The sequence below is a fragment of the Protopterus annectens genome, chromosome 4.part0 (genome assembly GCF_019279795.1).
Source record: "Protopterus annectens isolate FY-2018-M chromosome 4.part0, PAN1.0, whole genome shotgun sequence".
Taxonomy (NCBI): domain Eukaryota; kingdom Metazoa; phylum Chordata; order Ceratodontiformes; family Protopteridae; genus Protopterus; species Protopterus annectens.
Window position 1 is genome coordinate 1,064,310,849 of NC_056733.1, and position 22,011 is coordinate 1,064,332,859.

At 42.4% G+C, this 22,011-nt stretch overlaps 1 protein-coding gene across 1 annotated transcript in view; it reads right to left on the minus strand.

The window, feature by feature from the left end:
* Positions 1–9,400: 9,400 nt before the first annotated feature.
* SPATA24 (spermatogenesis associated 24) overlaps positions 9,401–22,011 on the minus strand; it is a 1,033,606-nt gene continuing 1,020,995 nt past the window's right edge. Inside the window, exon 6 of the mRNA XM_044068997.1 lies at positions 9,401–9,932. Within this exon, the coding sequence (XP_043924932.1) occupies positions 9,833–9,932 (100 nt within the window). The 3' untranslated portion in view covers positions 9,401–9,832. The remainder of the gene's footprint in view (positions 9,933–22,011) is intronic.

A 22,011-nucleotide genomic window follows, 5' to 3' on the forward strand; every position in this document is an offset into this window, starting at 1 on the left:
GAAAGGTAAAGCCAGGCATGATGACTAATAACAATGCCTGTACCCACAGGTCATGAGGTGGCCTCGACCGCATTCAAGATCAACCTCATCGAGGCATTAACAAGGGAAGTCAGAGTGGAGAGCTTCGGAGAAACCAATTTAAGGCTCTCCGGAGGCAACAACTTCGAGAGGAAAGTTCCGATACCAAATCCCTTTGTAGTCATGTGAAAACAGCAGAGAAGATACCTAGGACACCAGGTCCCAAGAAAGAGAAGAAAAGAGGTGGTAGAAAGAGGTCAGGAGCAAAAATCCCCAGGTCTGAGAGAGCGAGAGCTCAAAAAGAATGTGAGATTAAGTGGAAGAACATGAAGCATACATTAAACATGGAAACTATGGTAAGTTGCTGGAAAGGACCTGCCTAGCTTATTATCCTATATCATTCTGACAACGTCCACCGCTGCCCCACTGGATGTCCCGGAACAGTCCTTGTGGAACAGACTCTATGTCCTAGTGCTAGAAAAGTTAGCTCTAGAGAACAAGTACAAAGAGAACTCACAATGAGAAATGAACCTGAGAACTTAGTAGTTCAAGTTAGTCTATGTGAAGATCCTATAAGAGAGAAGAACATCTTGGAAGGCTATAGAAGCAGCTGCGCTCTGCTAGAACAGGCTTTAGGTTCATTATAGAGCTTTGTGGGGACTGCCCATAGCCAAGGGACTGTGTCTAATCTCATCTGATACGATACCTTGAAATAACTGGTCCCTGTCTATGATTCCGCATGAAATCAGGAAACAAATGTTCTGTTTTCTGCTAATTGTTTTGTTCTATCCAATAGTTTTTGAACTGTGTTTGAACATCCAGGAAATGTAACTTTGTCAATGTTGATATTCTAGCAATTAGGGAAAACATCGGAGGTTTGAGTTTTGATTGGGTTAGTCAGGGAGCTCAGGAAGGTAAAAGGATGGGTTGGAGAAGGATAGCTGAGTGCATGAAGTTCTGAAACTCTTCTAGTTGAAGTAATAGCTACAACATGAGTGGGAGGCTCCTATGATATGGAAGTAATTTAGTACAAGAAAGTCAGTAGCTGAAGTAATTAAAGAGAGAAAGAGAGAATTCCATGAAAGGGGAAGAGAGAGGATTGGAAGAACTGATTCGAAAGGTAGAGAATTAGGAAAAGGAGGATTTTCTTTTACCGGAGTAGGAAACTGATGGCTAAAACAAAAGGCTAAGGGCTAGAAATATTTTGAAGTGGCAAAACTTGTGGGAAGAAGAAAATGAAGGAAGAAGCCACCAAGGCTAAGAAGAAAAGAAATATGGAACCCGCACATCCAAGTTATCAGAGGGAATTCCTTGGAATTGAAAAGAAAGGCAGAAAGGATCCTGAGCCCAAATAAAATCTTAAAAAGGAAAGGACGCTTCCACTTACTCAAATAAATCTTTCGAGTGGAAGATTTATGGGGCTTGCCTCAAAATATCAACAGAAGGAGAAGCTTGAGGAGAATTGAAGGAGCCAAGAAGATGAGAACCAAGCATCCTGGATAAAGAGGAAGGACTGAAGAAAATCGACCCCGAGGTCGGGATCCAGAGTTCATGGTACCAGGTCAGAAACTGATCAAAGGTCGCCCAAAGGAAACCGAGAGGTCGCCAGGGAACTAATGACCTGTCGAGGCCAGTAAGACCTTATGAGGCCAAGGAGTGTGTGGGAGATAGTGGAGGGCACCACTTGAGAGATTAGTGGAAGGAGGAAATGCTGGGTTGGCCTGGGAATAAGTGAAGGGTCCCTACCCTGCTGGGTTGGCCTGGTCCAAGCAAGTGCTGGTAAGGCTGACCCCACTTTTGAAAAGTAAAGATCGTCACTAGAGAGTCTCCCACTGACCAACTGCAGGTTCACTAGACTCACTTTCTGCTCACCACCCACTACAGAGTCAATTGACTTCCCGGGATGTATGAGGATTTTACCGCTCTTCCGGGATATGGCTTCATTGAAAACCGGGTGCGCGCTCACAATGAAAACCTGATTGGAAATGCTTTTCTCGATACATCACCACACCTGGTACACATTGTGCGCCTTGATGCACTTTGCCTGCCTGCAGAGTCTTTTGTCTCAAGGACGCTAAGGCCACTTCCAAGGGAAGCTGAGAGAAGGGCCTGGCTCATCTCTGCAAAGCACTCATCTGCCTTGTGAACATTTATGTGCAAGTGGCATCTGCCTGGTTGCCAAGTGCATCTGGAGTTCCCCGTTCTGAAGATGCCCCCCACTGTAGGAGGCCCTCAACCGAGGGGAAGTGGTCTCAAGGGGAACAGCAACAAGAACCAATTGGAGCTGAGGCATGGACATCCACCACAGAAGGGAAGATGATCTGCATGTTTGTGTGATTTATACATCGTTAGAAGATCATTGCTGTTATTGGCCAATGGAATTAGAAGGAGTAAGTAGAGCATGGCCTGAAACTGGCTAATTGTGAAATCTTCCCATGAGCCGAGTGGCAGCCGCCATAATCTGAAGACATTTAACTAACTGTTGATTCTTTTGCTCTCGAAGAGGAGCGAGAGACATGTGTATGTCTGTTATTTATGTATCTCTGTTAATAGTATGACAAGGTGACAAACAGATTTTTTTGAATTTAGATTTAACTTTATGAAGGTAAATAGTGGTGACTTTGTAGTAAAGTCAGACTTTTCGAAATTTGCTGAACGAAGAGCTGTAAAAGTGCGAAAGGTGTAGAAGAAGGCCAACTTTGGACTTCGTTGCGAGGAGCTGGTCGCCTATCGTCTAAATATGGAAACACCTGACTTTTTGTCGTCTCAGGTGAGAAGCTACCACTGCTAATTGTAAAATCAACACACCTCCAGCAGGAAGAAGCCTGAACAGGCCCCTGAATTGAAAAATGACTGGTTCCAGAAGAAAGCGGAGGAACTTTTCTGGAGCCTTCTTTCTTTTTTATGGATGAGACGCATCCTGAAGATCTATAGAGCTTCTTCCCTCTCTCTTTCCGTAAAGGGTTGAGATGGACTGCAGCGTGGTCTCCCGTCTTGTTTCTTCTTGACAAGACTTTGAGATCCAAAGATGATCCAAATTGCCCCAGTCCCCCTCTGTTTTGAAACTAAAAGAACTAGATTCGAGATCCGGATCCTTGTGACCCTCTGCTGAAACGTTGAAATGTTTTTTTTGCAAGTAGCTTTGAAATTTCCAAAGCTGCAAGAATGGAACAGTGGTGGAAATGATGGACTGGATTTTTTTTTGTTTGCTCAGGGAATGGAATAGGAACAACCTCAGAATGAGCGACTGTTGCACCTTCCTTGAGTCAGGGATAGCCAGGCTTTTAGTTTTATAGACAATTTTCCCCGATCTCACACTTGTGGCAGTCGGGGCACACTCAGGATGCTGGAAGGGCTTATCAGAGAAGACTTCACGACGTCTCGTTCTGGCGACCCCTGCCTCTAGGTTCCGCTCATCATCCTACCTCTCTGCTTTGCCGGGAACGGGCTTTGTGCTTTATCTTTGTGATTGGGGTAAGGCTTGAGATTTCCAGAAAATTTGGCCTTTAAAAGAGAGAGCCTTGGTAGGCCATCAGAATCTCGACGAAGAGAAAACGTTTGCCGAGGAGAGTCCAAAAAGAGAGTCATCATCAAACCACTTTTTCTTCAAAGAGATGATAAAGGGGTCGGAGAATAAAACGAGAGGCTTTGAAGGGAAAGAAAAATTAAGGCCACACCTGTCCCTGCGGCCTGCAGGCCCTCCTCCGCGTGAAGCCCCAACCGCCCACATCCCGGATAAAGCCTGCCTGCGATGGGCAGACAAGAGAGGAGTAATCATCTAGCCAGCTGGAGCGTTCAGCAGCCAGCTGAGTTCATCATGTCCGCTGACCTTGAGCTGGCTCATCGCCTTGCATAAGTCTCTCCATGATTCCAAGCATGGCACGGGTGAAATGGCATAGGTAGTTCAGCTTAACTCATCAAAAATCTGTCCATAGACCTGATTGCTTGCTACCTGGATGACAGGCACCCCTGAGGAGTGCTGTCTCTTGGATTCCGTTGGTTCTAAGGATGACAGGCGCCTACTCAACAAGCTAGTTCCAGAAGACTTCTTTTGCAGAATTGCTTGTCAGTTCAGTTGACCCTAAATGGTTGTGGGTCTCCTGGGGCAGTCCTCAAATCCAGAGTCTCCCAAAACCTCTTTGCAATGACCTGCATGAGGGATCCAGGGACATGGAGGGGGTGGAAGGAGAGCCAACGCCTCTCACACCCAGGCATTTCTTCCTCCTCAAGGGTTGGCGGCTGGCCAAGGGGACTCTCAGGATCTCTAGAATGGGCAAGTAAATCAGAGACAGGATCAGAAGGAAACGCGGGAAAAGACAATCTCTCTAAATCTGTGTCAGCTCCTACAGACTCAAATCTGTCTTGAGTTTTCACTCTTAGCACTTTGGGCGGCTTCCTCCCCCTGCCAATCCAAGAGGCTCCCCTCCCAGGATGAGATCCCACAGAGGGGATTGGAGCTCCCTTGCCTTGGCGGTCTGGGATGAAGGAGCAGCACACATAACCAGGGGCACCCATGGGAAGGGCGGGGCGGGAGGACTGGTGGAGTCGGAGTGGAGTCACACACCCACACACTCTCGAATCACTCCCTGTCACACCCTCCCGCAGAGTCAGAGGACCCCGAGGCCCGAGCTGAGAACCTCTCGGCACCGGCAGAAGTCGGCCGCCGATGCCGAGCGCCAAGCAATCACTCCTTAAGCACCGAGAGGAGGGGGAGAGGAAGGGTCCGATGTTATCACCTCGGAGCGACCGAGCCGAGCTCGGCGTTTCGGCGCTCGGAAAAGGAAAGCAACGGACGGAGCGAGACGTCAATCGCAGACAAATCGCTCCGGTCGCGGACACACACAGTCTCGGGAGCTTTCGCGCTCCCGAGGAGGGAAGAAAGGAGGATTAGGAGGAGGAATGAGGAACATGAGCTGAGGCATGGACTTGGAGCTTGGAGGCCAGTGGCCAGTGCAGTGGACCTCAAAGTACTCACTCTACTACCCTTTCTGGAGGTCGTGATCCTGAGAGCCTGAGTGAGGGCGTGAGGAGATCTCAGGCTGCTCCGCTCAGTGAGGAGACGGATGAGCCGAATGAACTGGACTGGGCGCGGGAATAACCGAAGGAGGATCTTTGTCGGGATCGCCGGTTCGATCTGGAGGATCCCATGACTTTTTTAATGCTCTCCGCCGGAGCGGAGCCAGGAAACCACTCCAACAGCAGTCACAGACTCAGCGGAGCCGCGGCTGAAGCAGTGGTGCAAGCCTGGAGCTTAGGCCCACTAGAAGCTCTGCCCGAAGGGCCAGAAAGCTTAGAAGCTCAGAAACCTTAGACAGGAAGAAAACTGTCAAATTTTGTGGGATTTTTGAGTTTTATTTTTTTTTTCCCCCGCAAACTGGGCTAGGCCAGCCGAGGCATACTCACAAGAGTCCTCAGTAAAGGTCCCAGGTACCAGAGTGCAGTGGTGGACATAAGAGGCGGGTGACACACAAGAAGTCAGTCTGCCTGTCAAGACAGTTTCTGGACTGAAAGACTGAGACCTTCAGCCTTATGGACATAAAAAGGACACACTAAGGAACCTGAAGTGTAATCACACACAAACAACACACATTATCTAAAGGATTGTTAATAAAAAAAGTAAATATTTTACACACACAGGTAATAAGGAAAAGGAACAACACACACACCCAAGAAGTGTAAGAAGTTCAAGGGAAAAATTAGGGGGAAGAATATAAAGGAAACTAAGGGGAGGAAGGGAAACCAAAGTAAAGGTGATAAATATACACAAAGGGGACTAAAAATTAAAGAATTTAAACTAATCTAAAGAATTTAAACTATACTAACCTCACTAAACTTGAGCCGTAGAAAACGGCCCTCGATCGCTGTATGCAAATAAAGATCTGAGGTAACTCACGCATAGCATTGTGGATATGGGAAGCCTTGTCGGGGTGGAACCACTTCGGCTTTTTTTAGAGGTTTGTGCCGCCGATCGGCCCCAACCCCATCAGCAAAGATGAAAGGCGAGATAGACAACTTAACATTGTGCCATATAATTTGTAGTCCTCAGTCTGAAAGTAGCTGAGGTGTACATGTGCATCCCAAAATGGTCAGTCACCTGCAACTCTCTATTAGGGGGGGCGGATCGTAAAGTTCTGTTCGGTGAGCTCTTTCTTGGTGGCTGCAGCAACCACAACAGCATCCACAGGAACACCCTTATTCCAGAAAGGTTTGTCTTTGAGAGGACTGAAAAAATGATCTGCCCTCTTGGGGACCGGTTCAACTGTGCTCAGCTCCTTCTATGCCCTGCAGGCAATGAGCTGGACTAACTCATCCACAGGGGGAGACACCCAGGAGGAAGATGGGCCCGCCCCGAATGTCTTCAAGAACACGGATTCCTCTAAGCATAGGGTGGGGGAAAACCAACCTCCCCACTCTTTCAAGATCTCAAGTAAGTCTCCAAAGGACACCTCCTCAGATGGTAGTCTGGGGGAGTCGTCCCCTTCCTCGAAATCTGTGTCCTCCTTGAGGGACTCTTGAAGGGAGTCTAGGTGCCTCCTCTTGCACATTCTCTTCTGAGGAGGCTCCTCTACAGTGGGCTCTGGGGAAGACTTGGAGGAGGAGGGTACCCCTATGGGGGTAATGCCCTTCTGAAGGTGATCCCGGACCGATAATGAAGGCTTGCCACCCAAGACAGAATCGGGCAGGGATGGGTCCATAGCCGAGGAAGAGGCTGCCAACCAACCAGAGACGGTCCTCTCTATTGCCTGGAAAGCAGACAGACTGGTCGAAGCCCCACCCACCTCACCACCAGTAACGACCGACTGGGGCGAGAGGGGTGACCCCGGCAGAGTATCGATGACCTGGACAATATCAGTCCCAAGCTATCCAGGGCAGAAGCCCCCAAGGGAAGGTAACAGTCCAAAAACCCTGGTGGCCTCTGGGGATTTTTCGGGTCTGAGGCAATGCCATCCCTGAAGGTAAGGGGTGGAGTCAGCCAGGGACCCAGGCAGCATGGGAGTGGGGGCACTGCCCGACACCAATGGCCTCTCCTTAGACAAACTCAGACCCAGGGGGGCCGAACTCCCAGGAGTTGGACGGGAGGAGAGGAGTTCAGAGGTGGGTGAAACACCCTTGGCAAGTGGCTAGGGGACGGAAACAAGCCTAGTTCCATTTGGGCTTTGAGAAAGCTCATCATTTGGTCCATATCAGATGGGAGCAATCTCCTAGTAGACCAGGAGGAAACTGAAGTATGGCCTGAATGGGTAGAGTGTCTGCGATCCCCAGAGGAGGACCTACTAGACTTTCTTGGATCAGAGACTCTGGAAGTGGCCAGGGGATCGATAATAATAACTGGCTCCAAGAGAGCCATCAGACCTGAAGACCCAGTTGGATCCAAGCATACAAGATTTCCAGCAGATGGATCCGACAAGGTCATTGGAGGTGAGGGGGATTTTGATCTGATCAGATCGGAGGACCTCTGAGTCTCTGAGGATTCAGATTGGGCTGGAGGAGCCAAAGTTCTCACAGCCGAGGACCCTGGAGGCGATGCCCCTGAGGTTGGGTTTGGATCCGGGGGACATGGATCTGAGAGCATGGGCCGTTTAGCAGGGGACTCCCGAAAGCAACAGGGCTTCCTCTTGGGATCCAACAAGGCTTTGGAGGGGAGCCCGAGACCAAGGGACCCCCTTTGGCAAGCCCTTTAAGGAGTAATTTATTTCTACAGTCTAGGAGAGCCCTAGGATTGAAACCTGCACAAATATCACATTCAATCTCTAAATGGGGCTCTCCTAGACAGCAGATGCACTCCTCATGCATGTCGGCAGGAGATAACTTCTCACAGCACGAGAAGCAACGTTTGAAGCCAGAGGGCTTGTCAGCCATGATCAAAACCCAAGAACAAAACACACACACACACACACACACACACACACACACACACACACATGGGAGAAATTAGAAGGAAAGTAAGGAAGGGAAAAGGACGGGAAAACCCTAACAGTCAGCGAATAAACTAATGGGGGGGGGACTTACCATTAAACTACGAAAATTACTGTACGCTAACTACCCATACTAGACAGAGGGAAAAAGGGAAAGACAGACAGAAAAGAAACCCAAGAAAAACACTTAATTGACCTAATGTGTTCAAGCAGCAGGGAACATGTCTGTTCACTAATTGTGGCAAACAAGATCTGAGAATTATGGGTAACACGAGTCCTGAGAGGGAAGGAGCTTGAGCTCAGGAGCTGTCAGTCACTTTGCCGGCTCATATCTGAGGTCAGATCCAAGACCCATCTGTGATCAATAATGACACAGATAGCATCAGATCAGATAAATAATGAGAATTACTTTTTACTATTTGTAACAGGGTGAAGGTGGGTGCATGTAACTATTACATACTCTTGGATGCTAACTTAATTATTTTTTAACATTTTGAGGGTTCTGTTTCTGCAATATTCACAACTGTTTGTTGAACTACTTTATATTAAAACAAAACAAAAATGTTGTGCTCTTCTGGATAAGCAACGTTCTCCATACTTTGCCAAAGACAAACCTCAAAAGAGCATTTGTTTTTTATTACTACAAACACCATCAGTAATAACATCAATAACATCATAACATAAATATTTTACAATTGAAAGAAAAAAGAAAAAGAAAATTTGTGGAGACTGATGCCTAACAGCAGCTGACATACTAGCAAAGCAAAGTGGATTGACCATTTTCTCCAGCTACCAAAATATGCACTCTTTTAGAACTGCACTTGCTTTAATATTCCTTTTGAGGTTTGGGACTATATTTATAGGAATTTCTTACTGCTGAAGAACTCCAAAAGGGGGACATCTGCTTTTGGAAGATGTGCCATACACCTATTACTACAATAATAATCTTTAAAGTGAATACCTATCCAGTAAAGGTGGAGGCCAGCAAGACAACAAAATAATTAAAATAAAATACGAACTGAAAAAAATGGGAAAACTGTAACAATAAATTAATTCCTTGATTAAAACATGCACAGGAAATAAAGAACCACAAAGGGAATGAAAAATGATCTACAACAAGGAAGTCATATAGTGGCAGAACCACAAATAATGGTGAAATTTCGTCTACAGCTACCATTAAACAAAACAGGAAGGCTCATACCTGTGTGCTGATCACAAGGTGGCAAAAACTAAACACTGAGCTGCAAGGCAGCAATGATGTCAGCATTTAAATATGCAAAAGTAGGACATCTGAAGGGGCAATGCCTGCAAACTGTGAGGTGAATATCAGCATGAGGCTTTAGCATACGTTTGCAAGACTATCGCAATAAGCCACCTCCCCCCAAAACCTTGGACAAGACCTTGAGCATCTTCTAGATTCCAAAAGAGTACTTTGAGAAATCCTTTCCCAGCAGAAAAACACTTGCTCTAACCAATATTTTATTCACTACATTATTACTTTCTTACTGATTTACAGTGAAATACAAATATCCATTGATTATTACCCTTCTGCATGTAGTTTGAATTCTAAACACAACACCAAATAGCTAACATTTCAACAGCACAACATATTCAGACCTGTTTGGGCCACAGTGATGCACGAATGCTTGCCTCACTATTTGAAAAACAATGGCTTAAAACATTCAAAATTAAATAAGTCACAGAAGATCCACCTACTTGATCATGACAGCACTAACTTTTCGGAACAAGTAGCTAAGAATAACTACCTGCATTAGAACTAGTCTACAAGTAGGGATCAACTAGACCCCAAGTCGTACGTAAGGTGTGAGACTACTAAAGAAAATTAAAAACGTATTTTGTCACAATATGCAAAAGTTACATTTTAGAAACAGGAAGGTTCATTTCAGGCGTCCAGCAGCTTTCTTTGGCTTTTTTTCCAGGGTTTGTGCTATGTATACCTCCTGCTGCATCTGTAGATTAAACTCCGTTAACTGTTTCCTGAGAGAGATAAAGCAATAGGGGACTCAATTAAATCTGAGATCATATCAACAGTTAATAATGAAAAGAAAAGGTTCATATTATAATGCACAATTTTTTTCTACATGAACTGTGGCACATTACATCTGACTGACTGTGGCTGCAAAAAAGTTCTTTACTTACCATTTTTACAAGTTTTGTAATCATTCTCAGTTGATTTTTACAATTTCAATAAATTTAACATGTTATTTGGTTCCACCTTGCCTTTTATGTGGATTCATGGTAACTAACAGAACCAATGTAGGTGGCATGCAAAACATCATGGATATAAAGCTGATAAACAAATTCCACAGTGAGTATTTATGCAAGGGGTAAGTGCATGACCTGACAAACACCTCTGTCTCTCTCTATATATATATAATCATCATCACCATCAAAACCCTTTTCCCATTTTCTACATGGAGCCGGGGTGTCATGTTAACTGTTGCCATCTCTGTCGATTCAAAGATGTACCCATGTCTTCTTTGATGCTCAAGCGTGACTGTTGCAGATCTTCTCTCACACAATCCATCCGTCTCTTTGCTGGACACCTTCATTTTTTCTTACTTTTTTCCTGTCCATCAGAAATCTTCTTCTCCAGATTGTCTACTGCTTTTTTGCACATGTGCTCAAACCACTGCAATCTTTCTCTTTGATCTTTTCTGCAATTGGAGCTACATTGGCTTGTCCTCTTATGTCCTCATTTCTTCGACTGTCCCACAGCAAGCATCCTACCACCAGTCTCAGGCACTTCATTTCCGTCACCTCTAGCTTCCTCATCTGCTCTGCCCAGGTTTCTGTACCATACAGTGCAGGTCACACCACTATTTTGTACACATTACTTTTCAGCTTCTTTGGCATTCTTCTGTTATATACTACACCTGACACTCTGTGCCATTTGGCTTTAGCCCCTAATTCTAGCTTTGACCTCTTCATTGACTTCCTTCCTTTCTCCTCAACCACCCCTCACAGATACTTGAAGCTGTTGATTTGTTCCATATATAGACATATATATATATATATATATATATATATATAGGTGTACTTAAAATGAACTACACATTATAAGACACAAAAGACTGAGAGTGGAAAATATCAAAGCTGAAAAAGACTAAAACATAAAATACTGACAAAATTGAAGTTATACTAGGGAGGAGTTGTAGCCCTTTTCCAACACACACACCCTTCTTATTATATATATCAACTCCAAGGTCGCACACCAACAGGGTAAGGGCATACACTGCTCCCTAGTATAATTCAATTTTGTTAGTATTTTGTGTTTCAGTCATTTTCAATTTAGGTCTTATTACATTTCAGTCTTTTGACTGTTGATCTTAGGATGCTTAGGTCATTTTAAGTATATACACACACACACACACACACACACACACAAATCTTAGGATGCTTAGGTCATTTTAAGTATACACACACACACACACACACACACACACACACACACACACACACACAAAAACTTCTGAAATCATGAAACATTAAGGATAAAAGGAAAACCTCACTACCTCAATGTCCAATCATGTTGGAATCAGTCCAACCATATAGTGCAGCTATCCTGAATTTGCCTAAACGCAGCTGAATATATATATATAAGTGTCAATATTATTTTAGTAATACACTATATACATATACTAGGAAGAAGCGGAAGGGTAAATCAAGAAACAGACACTAAATTTTAAATGATGTAAGCACTTCTGTCCGTATTTATTAAAAAGAGCTTCTTCAGACAACAAGAGCAAAGTTTGATTAAATGCTTATAGCTTTCCAGGATTGAATAATACATGTTCAGTCCAATGCTTATTAAATTTTAAGGCACTGGATAGGTAATATCTTTGGTTTTAAGTGTTTGTAAGTATGGTTTTTATGGCTATATTTCAATTTAATGTGTTTTCTGTTCTATCATACTTTATGGTAGTCAAGTATTTTTATGAATGAATTGACTATTCATTTAGCTGTAGTTCAGTTTTTGAACCACAAGACGGTGATGTTTCTAAAGGTTTGTCTCAGTGATGTAATTTCCTTTTGGGTCACATGACTGAATGAAGGGCTATTTAAACTGTGTTCTCTACTTTGCTCTTGTTGTCTGAAGAAGTTCATTTTAATAAATATGGACAAAAGCCCTTACATCATTTAAAATCTAGTGTCTGTTTCTTGATTTAGCCTTCTGCTTCTTCCTAGTATTTGTATTACTAGTTTTTGTGGCGTTTTTTGGCTTTTAGTTGGTTTGTCATGGAGTTGGTGGCGAGGAAAGAACAAGGCACTCTTTTGCTGTTTTCACAAGAAACGCAGAGTTTAAATACAGCGGTAGGCAATCTTACTTTACTTGTGCAGCAACTGTCGCAACAGGTGGATGATTTATAATGCAGAATTTCCCCTTCTTTTTTACCAGCTACAGGAACTGTTGTTCATTCATAGAATATGAGGCAGGATACTTTTGTGGACAACGGAAATCAGCGTTTTGGTTCTACTGCCTCTCATCTGTCCCAAACGAATCATGTGCGAGCAGATATTCACCTGCACAGTGTCAATGGTGTTAATGAAGGCACTAGTGGACCGGGTAACTCTTCCACACTATAGCAGTCTTCCATAGGGCTTACTGCTGTTCCAATATTGCAGGAGTGGCTGAACAAGCATCTGGTAGGAATGAGCAGTTCTGATGATTTAAATTTAGGAGCATTGGCTAATGGAAGTGACATTAATAAGAATTTGAAGCTTTTTGACTATAAGTTAGTTAAATGTAAGAAACTACAGCTTGAAATTATTTATTTAAAAGAATGTTTAGTCAGGTAGCAAACCCATAAAGGCTTGAGACAGTGGCATTTTCCCAACAGCCTTGAACCTAATTCTCCCTTTTATTTTGAGCTGTTGAAATTGTTTGATTAACAAGGCTGTGACTTCATAGAAATACTGATCAAGCATTATTCTAGACTTCTGGATTCACTTGTAAGGGATATGGATGTCCACGATAAGTTAATTAGATCTGATGGTGATTTTCTAAGGTATAAATGCAAACATAGTAGATTGTTTGAAAACACTGATTAGTATTTGAATAAACTGAGAGAAAATAAAGTAAAAAATCTAGAAAGGGACAGATGTGATTACAAGAAGGGAGTGGCCTACCCCCAACCACCACCTTCACAAATTTGGGGTAATTTGGGTGCTAACAATGATCCAAGAGCTTCTGATACTAATGAGAGTGAGGACATTAGTATAAATACTCATGAAGACCATCATGATGTCATATCGGAACAACAACTTAGTGAATGTTTAAGAGAGCAAAGTGCTGAACAGCCAGGTTCTGCGCCTAGTACCATTAACAACAAGTCTAATAACTAGGATTTTCGTACATCCTCAAGGAGACATCAAACCAATACGAGGAGGAAAAGGGGCCAATGGCAGAACCAGCGACCCCGGAGGTTGAACAATCGTCGCCTGACATGAATGACCATTCTGGACTTGAAGTCAACAGAGAATGTGTACAGGTTGTTACTAATACACAAGGTGACTTTAAAATTTTCAGTTATGCCGAGGTTGAAATTGCTTTAGCCAATATTTTGGCTAAACGTTTAACTTTTGTTCCATCACTGAGAGCAGACCTTGCTAGTACTATTTGGAACTTAAAACTGTTCACATGTAAAATGAACTTAACATTATTGTTTGGTTCTGATACTTGTTCTGATGGACAATTCAAAGTCAGTAGTTCATTTAATCCATCATTCTACTCTTTATTAGTTACTTTTCAGTGTATTTATGAAATGGACATGATATCTCTATTGTGTAAACCATGTTAATGTGATGATGCGTATAATTTAAATAAGGATGAACAAGATTTAATTTTTTCTTTATGTCATTCTAATGTAAGGGTCATGAAACCTGATAAAGCGGGAGACCATCAGTCTAGGATGTTTAAAATATTGAATACAGATACATATGAACCTTTGTCATTGAATGAAGTAAATAATGGGGCTTATGCTAGAATTAACTCTCATATCAATGACTTGTTGATTGATTTCCGTATTGATATAAATTTGTATAATTATTTGATTATGGCTTCACCATTAATCCCAGTTATTTTTGGGATTCCCAAAATCCATAAGGACTTACATGACCCCCTCTCCTTTACGACCAATAATGGATGGAAGAAACTCCATCACTTATGCTTGTGCGAAATTTGTAGATAGCAAGCTGAAAAGATTTCTGAAACATGAACCCCAAATTTGTAAAGATTCACGGTCCTTCCTTGAAAAAATTAATGAGCTCGAATTTAAGGCCAAATTTAATTTTCTAACTGTTGATGTCAGAGATCTATACACAGTCATGCCCCACAAGTTGGGGATTCAATGGGTAACTGATTTTCTATTAAAGAAAGAAGCAACGATTGACAATATCAGTCTAATAGGGGAAGTATTAGATTTAGTTTTGACTAATAACTTTTTATATTTTGATGGATAGTATTTCTTAAAAAAAAAGAGGGGTTACTATGGGGTCACTATGTGGGGCCAGGTTTGCTAACATTGTCATGGCCATGTGGGAACATGAGTTTTTATTTACGAACCCCATTATTAGAGAGAAGATATATTTTTTTTACACCCGTTACCTACCTGGATGATATTTTTATCATCATAAAGGGTGAAGCTGATACAGGTTTAGAATTACTTGAATAATTTAATAATTCTACTGATTTTCTGGAATTTATTTCTCATTATGATTCTGATGTGATTTCATTTTTAGATATTGAATTAAGGAAAGACAATGCAAATTTTAGCTATACCTCGAAGGTTTTTAGAAAAAGTACATATTCCAATTCATTTTGCATTTTTCTAGTTCCCATCCTTTTCACCAAAAATGCTCTGTTGTAAAAGGCCAATTGGTCAGAGCAGCTAGGATGGTCAGTTTAGAACAAGGTTTTTTCAATGAGTATGACAATTTAAGGGATATGTTTCTTAAACGAGGGTATCCATCTATTTTAGTGGACCAATTAATTAATGAAGTACAAAGTAAGAGATCTACTGGGTTCTTTAAACCAATTTTAAACCAAGAGGACTGGCTTGAAAGCCCTGGAAGGTTTGGTGACCATAGAGTTCAACAGAATAATTTATTGACAACTGGGCTTTAGTCCGAGTTTCATTACCCCTTTTAGTATTGATGCTATTTACCTTAAGGAAATTTTATATATAAAATTGGAGCCTACTGTTGGATGATATTAATTGGGTCTATATTATAACATCAAAGTTTTTAAACATCGAATGTTATGATATCGAGCCCGTAATGTCGAACACTGAAAACAGTGAAGGTGCAGGACACCGAATTCTTTCCCAGGGAAAGAATTCAGTGGGCCGTTGCTGTGGCTTCGCTGTTTTCAGCGTTTGATATGTTTGGAACATTACAGGTCAGGTTCACGTACGTGTGCGATTGTGTGTAAGTTAGGGTTGGGGGCGGGTTAGATGAGTTAGGGTTAGGGAGCGGGTCAGGTAAGTGTGCAGTTGTGTGGACGTTAGGGTTAGGGGGCGGGTTAGGTGAGTTAGGGTTAGGTCGCGGGTCAGGTACGTGTGCGGTTGTGTGTAGGTTAGGGTTAGGGGTCTGGTTAAATGAGTTAGGGCACAGGTGAGGTGAGTGTGCAATAGTGACGGACCTTAGGGTTAGGGTTGGGTTAAGGTAAGTGGATAGCTAGTAGTATATGTAAAGTTTAGTTTAGGTGTAGGGATTTAAGTGTACGTGTGTGGATTGCTGTTTTTTGTGTGCGTTTGTGTTGTGTGTATGTTTCACGGAATAGCGATTTTTTTCCCCCTGGGAAAAAATTCGGTATTCTGACTGTTCGATGTTTTCAGATTTCGGTGTTTGAGGTTAGATATTATAACATTCCATGTTTAAAAACTTTGATGTTATAATATAGACCCATATTAATTTAAAACACAAATTAGGTGATAATCCTTGGGTTGTTTTTAATAAAGGTACCAATTTTAAAAATGTATTTGATTCTAAAAATTCATTTGATTCTAAGACATTTCCTTTAACTGGATGCCCTGGAATGTATAAGTGGAAAGCTTGCCTTATTGTAAATATGTTGATACTGGCAATAATTTTACAGTCCGTAATGCCAATTACGAGATCAAGTGTAGATTTAACTGTAACTCTAAAGGCATTGTTTATCTGGCTAAGTGCTTGTTCTGTGAAAGTTTTTATATAGGTAAAACAGAACGTAGATTTATAGAACGACTGTATAAGCATATTTATAGTATTACCACCTTCCCAGAACATCATTTTGAATTTAAAATAATTGAGCAAGTTTCATTTGATGAAATAGGGGGCCCTTGGACTCTTAAAATGAAACGTTGTGAGCTTAAGTGGCAAGTTCAATTAAATGCTTATAGCTTTCCAGGATTGAATGATACATGTTCAATCCAGTGCTTATTAAAGTTGAAGGCACTGGATAGGTAATATTTTGGTTCTAAGTGTTTATATGTGATGGTTTTTATGGTTGTATTTCAATTTAATGTGTGTTTTCTGTTCTATCATACTTTATGGTAGTTAGGTATTTTTATGAATGAATTGACTGTTTATTTAGTTGTAGTTCAATTTTTGAACCACAAGATGGTGATGTTTCTAAAGATTTGTCTTAGTGATGTAATTTCCTTTTGGGTCACATGACTGAATGGAGGGCTATTTTAAACTATGTTCTTGTTGTCTGAAGAAGTTTGTTTTAATAAATACGGACGAAAGCGCTTACATCATTTAAAATGTAGTGTTTGTTTCTTGATTTACCCTTCTGCTTCTTCCTAGTATTTGTAATACTAGTTTTTGTGAGTTTTTTTGGCTTTTAGTCAATATTAATTTACTCAGTGTAACACCTGCCTGTTTTACATAGTGCATTAATTTCATTTATGTGCTCTCAGTCAAGACTCTAAAAATGCTATCTTAGGGTCAGTTCACTTGTAAAGTTAATTAATTTGCTCAGGCAGTGTACTCCAAAGAATAAAGGCTCATGATCTTAATCCTGCAATCCTAGCTTTGAGTTTACCAGTGACTCTGAGCTAGTTGTTACTTAACCAGACTACTACTCTAGAGCTGAATGTATCTGACTTACTGGCATACAAGCACAACAGCATATGCATACACAGATAGCAAATTTCTCACATAATCATGCACACTCTTAAGGAATAACGCAACTTCATAAAACAAATATAATTAAAAAGGTCTGCACCCAAGATAATACAGGAAACAGAAAAAATAAATACTATAAATGTATCCCTTTATTTTCTATAGAACACCAAGGACTAGTTAAAGAAAAAAAAAAGAAGTTATGTCTTACCATAACATTCCAGCTTTGCTGTTGTTCTTCATCTATTCTTGACTGTTGGGTTATAGTTCCGATTCTCAGAACTGATCTGGCTGTTATATAGCTCACACCAGCCAAAGAAAACTCTTGAGCTAATAGTCTACCTACATTCCCCTCTCTATGTTACCTCAGATTGAGTTTGCAGACTAATAAAACAATATAGGGAAGCCAATTCTAAATGAGGAAGCCATGTCCAAGGAGTGTCCTAACAGAAAACCCAGGACAACAGATCGCTCCACCAGGAATCCACAAGTGGGGGAAGGAGGGTGGGATGTCAAGAAGAAATGAAGTTCGAAAACACAAATGGAATATTATGGTAAGACATAACTTCTTTACCTGATGTTGTCAATGTTCATCTATTCTTGACTGATGGGCACAGTCCCCAACTGCTTTAGATCCTGGGTGGCCCTATGGAAGGATATCCCTGAGGACCATAGAACCAAAGGCGGCTCTTCCACTGGAGACCAAATCCAATTTGTAACGAGTAATGAAGGTATGCTAAGTAGTTCATGTTGCTGCTGCACATATTTCACTCATGGAAGCTTTAGAATGGAAGACAGCTGAGGTAGCCATAGATTTGGTGGAATGTGCCTTCATCGGCATTGGAAGCTTTAGATTCTTTTTGTTATAAATTACAAAAATACAGTCTATTAACCATTTTGACAAGGTAACCTTAGAGACAGATTTCCCTAAGGTTGTGCCAGAAAAGGAGACACATAATTGTTCGGATCTCCTAAATTCTACAGTTCTGTTGAGATAGAAACATAATTGTCTGTGAACATCTAACAGGTGTACGCAATATTTGCCTTTATTAGAAAATTTTGGAAAGAAGAGAGGTAAGTCTATAGCCTGATTAATGTTGGACTCTGAGACTACCTTCGGAAGAAAGGATTGATTTGTCCTGAGTGCAACTCTATCTTTATGGAAAATTAAGTAAGGGGGTTTTGGACATAATGCTTGCAATTCAGAAACTCATCTCGCAGAGGTGATAGCTATAAGTAAAAGTGTTTTCCAAGACAGGAACTTTAAGTCACAAGTAGCTGTTGGTTCAAAGGGGGATAGTATTAGTGACTGCAAAACAATAGTCAAGTCCCATGGTGGTAGAGGATCTTTAAATGGGGGCTTTAAATGGATAGTTCCTTTAAGGAAGACCTTATCAAGTCTGTGAGAAATTAAGGGTAGCTCTCCAAAGCCATTGTGAAAGTTAGAGATGGCTGCTAGAATGACCTTAACAGTAGAAACAGAAACTCCCCAGAAATTCTAAAACTTTTTCCACTGGGGCTGAAAAGGGATTGAGGCCATTATCGCAAGCCCAGACTGAAAATCTCTTCCATTTACTGAGGCAGAGATTCTTGGTGGATGGTTTATGGGATGCCAGCAATATTTTTCGTACTAGGGATGGAATATCATTATGGGTGGTGACTAATGGAACTGGAGAAACCAAGCAGTTAGCTTGAGACTTTAAAGACTGGGATGCACCAGTCCCTGAGGGTGAGACAGAAGGTCCAAACAGTGAACTAGATGAGACCACAGAAAGAGAAAACAAATTTGTTGAGGCCAGAAGGGTGCAATGAGGATTACTTTGCTTCTCAACCTGGCTGCTTTCTTGAGGAAAGGAGGGAAAGGGGGAAGGCATAAAGGAGACCCAGGGGCCAACTGAGGAGAAGAGCAACTCTCGGGGACTTCCCCTGAAGGAGGATTAGGGCAAAACAGCTTCTGGACTTGTTTTGGGGTGAAGCAAAAAGGTCGCAACAAGGCTGGTCCCAGTAATGAAAGTTCTTCTTCGCTACCTTGGGATCGAGAGGTCATTAGAATGCATCTGCTTAGTTTGTCCGCTATCACTTTTGAACTCCCTGGGATGTGCGTTGTTATCAGAAAGCAGTTGGAGGCAATGACCCATTGCCATACTCAGACGGCTTCTTGACACAGGGGGTGCATTGCTATCAGAAAGCGGATGGAGGCAGTCACCCATTGCCACACTCAGAGGGCTTCTCGACACAGGGGATAGGATTTGGTTCCCCCTTGCTTGTTTATGTACCAGACTATGGACATGTTCATAGGTAGGTACAAAGCTATTGGCCCTAGGGCCTATGTAAGCCTAGCCAAACGGTACCCTGGCTTTTGTCACCTAAGAAAATTATTTTCCTGTGCCCCTGTCAAGCAGAGCCACAGAAGTGATCCCCAGGGTGAATTTCCTATCTCCCATCCAATCATCAAGATTTTTCTTGAAGAATGCTAGTGAGGAGCTTTGTTTGATATAGATAGGTAGTTTGTTCCAGAGTATGGGAAGTCTCTGAGACAGGAATCTATCCCTCCAGCCTGTTCTGTTTATTGTGGTGACAAGGTTTAGGTCCCTAAAGCATGTAGCTCGGAGGAATTGGGATTTCTTTACGTGAAGCATGTCCAACAGCTCTGGGTTTGACATAGCTTTGTATGTTAGGCACAGATCGCCTCTGAGTAGGCGATATGTGATAGAGTAAAGATGGAGTTTTTTGAGACGGTCTGCGTAGGGCATCTGTTTGAGGCCAGTAATCCTCTTTGTGAGGTATTTCTGTGGCCTTTCCAGTTGTTGTAAATGTCTTGTGAGGTACATACCAAAAGGGGTGTTGTACTCTATAATGGGTCTAATGAGTGATGAGTAGAGGGGAACAATGACCTCTTTTTTCCTGGATAAGAAACTTTTTGTGATGAGGTGTGCCACGTAGAAGGATTTCCGGACTACTGTGGCGATGTGATTATCAAAGGAGAGACTACTGTCCACCTGTGTCCCAAGATCTTTTATCACACTTTTGGTGATAAGTAGATTACCACCTATGTGGTAGTTCATGGGTACAGAGTTTTTACCAAAAGGGATGACAATGCACTTTTTGGCATTGAGCTTGAGGCCATGGCTTTGACACCAGGCATCTGTCTCAGTGAGGCCCTTTTGTAGGATGTCCACATCGTTAGGAAATTTGATTATGGCTCCTAGTTTGCAGTCATCTGCGAACTTTGTTAGCCAAAGACCTTCTGTGTTAGCCTGTACTTCAGAGAAGTAGATACCAAACAGGAGAGGACCTAGGATTGAACCCTGTGGTACTCCACTTGTCACTGCTCTGAAGATGGATTTAGAGTCTGCTACTTTCACATTGTGGGTTCTGTCAGTGAGCCAGTTGGCAGCCCATCTTGTGACATATGGATTTATACCTAGTTTAGTGAGTTTGTCTATAATTCCAGAGTGGGGGATAGCGTCGAAAGCCTTGGTGAGATCTAGATAGGCTGTGTGTACCACCTTACCCTCATCTACAGCTTTGGTGACTGCTTCAAAGAAGTCTATCTGGTTTAGGAGACATGATCTGCCTTTTACAAACCCAAACTGGATAGGGTCCAGAGTTTGGAGATTACCAATGTCATTGTTTATAAGTTGCATGATGATATGCTCAATTGTTCCTTGAGGTAGAGCAGAGTGAAATGCTTGCAATGCTAGTAACACTGCCCTCAGCTCCAGAACGTTGATATACAGATTGGCTCCTATCGGGGACCAAGCACCTTGGACTGCCTTTCCCAGATAATGCCCCCCCATCCTATCTGAGAGGCATCTGTGGTCACTATGGCCTTGGGTTGAGGAGGGAGCAAAGGAACGGCCCAAAAGAATTTCTTCAGATTCTATCCACCAGGAAAGGTCGTTTTTGCAGCGACTGGTGATAAAAATGGGGTAGTTCATTGGATGGGTTAGAACACACCATTGATTTGTAAGAAGCCACTGCAGTAATCTCATGTGAAATCTCACTAACGGGACCAGAGTAATCACCGCTGCCATGGACCCTAATGCTTGAAATACTAGCAGGGCTGGTACGTTGAGCAGAGGAGAGAATGAACTTGGGATTTTATTTTCTGTAGCCTGTGGGGAGGTAGAGAGGCCACACAAGACAGAGTGCTGAGACGAGTTCCGATAAACTCCATATCCTGAGAAGGGGTCAGGTGAGACTTTGTAAGGTTGACTGTGATGTCTAGCTGCAGAAACAATTGCAGGGTGAATTCTGTCGCCTGAAGCAGTAGATGTCTGGTGGAAGTGGTGATGAGCCAGTCATCTAGATATGGAAACACCCAGAATCTGTGCAGCCTCAAGTGAACTGTTACTGCTGCCGTACATTTGGTGAACACCCTGGGGGCTGTGGTGAGACCAAAGGGCAGTGCCCTAAAGTGATAGTGACTGGCTCCTAGCCGGAAGCAGAGAAACCTTCTTGAGCATTTCTCCATTTTTATGTGGTAATATGCTTCTTGAAGGTCTATAGAGTACATCCAATTGTTTTCCTCTAGAAAGGGAAGTATTTGACTGAACCATGACCATCCGGAATTTGGACAGTTGAACAAATTTGTTTAGAATGTTGAGATCCAGAATTGGTCTCCAGTTCCCCTTTTGGCACTAAAAAGAACCTTAAATAAAATTTGGCTACTATCTGGTCTGGTGGGACATCTTGGATTACTTTTTTCTAGCAGCTTTTATATTTCTAAGGCTGCTTGGTCCCTCTGACTGGGTGGAACATTGGGGAGTTTTGTTTGAGTACTTGGATAAAGAATGAAGGGGATATGGTAACCTCTGGAAATAATTCTTAGCACCCAGGCACCTCTGGTTACTTGTCACCAGGCTGCTGTGTAGAAATAACATCTTCCCCCGACTGCCTCCAGAGGCAAGCAATTGGGCCTCATTTCAGTAGCGCTGATAGGGCT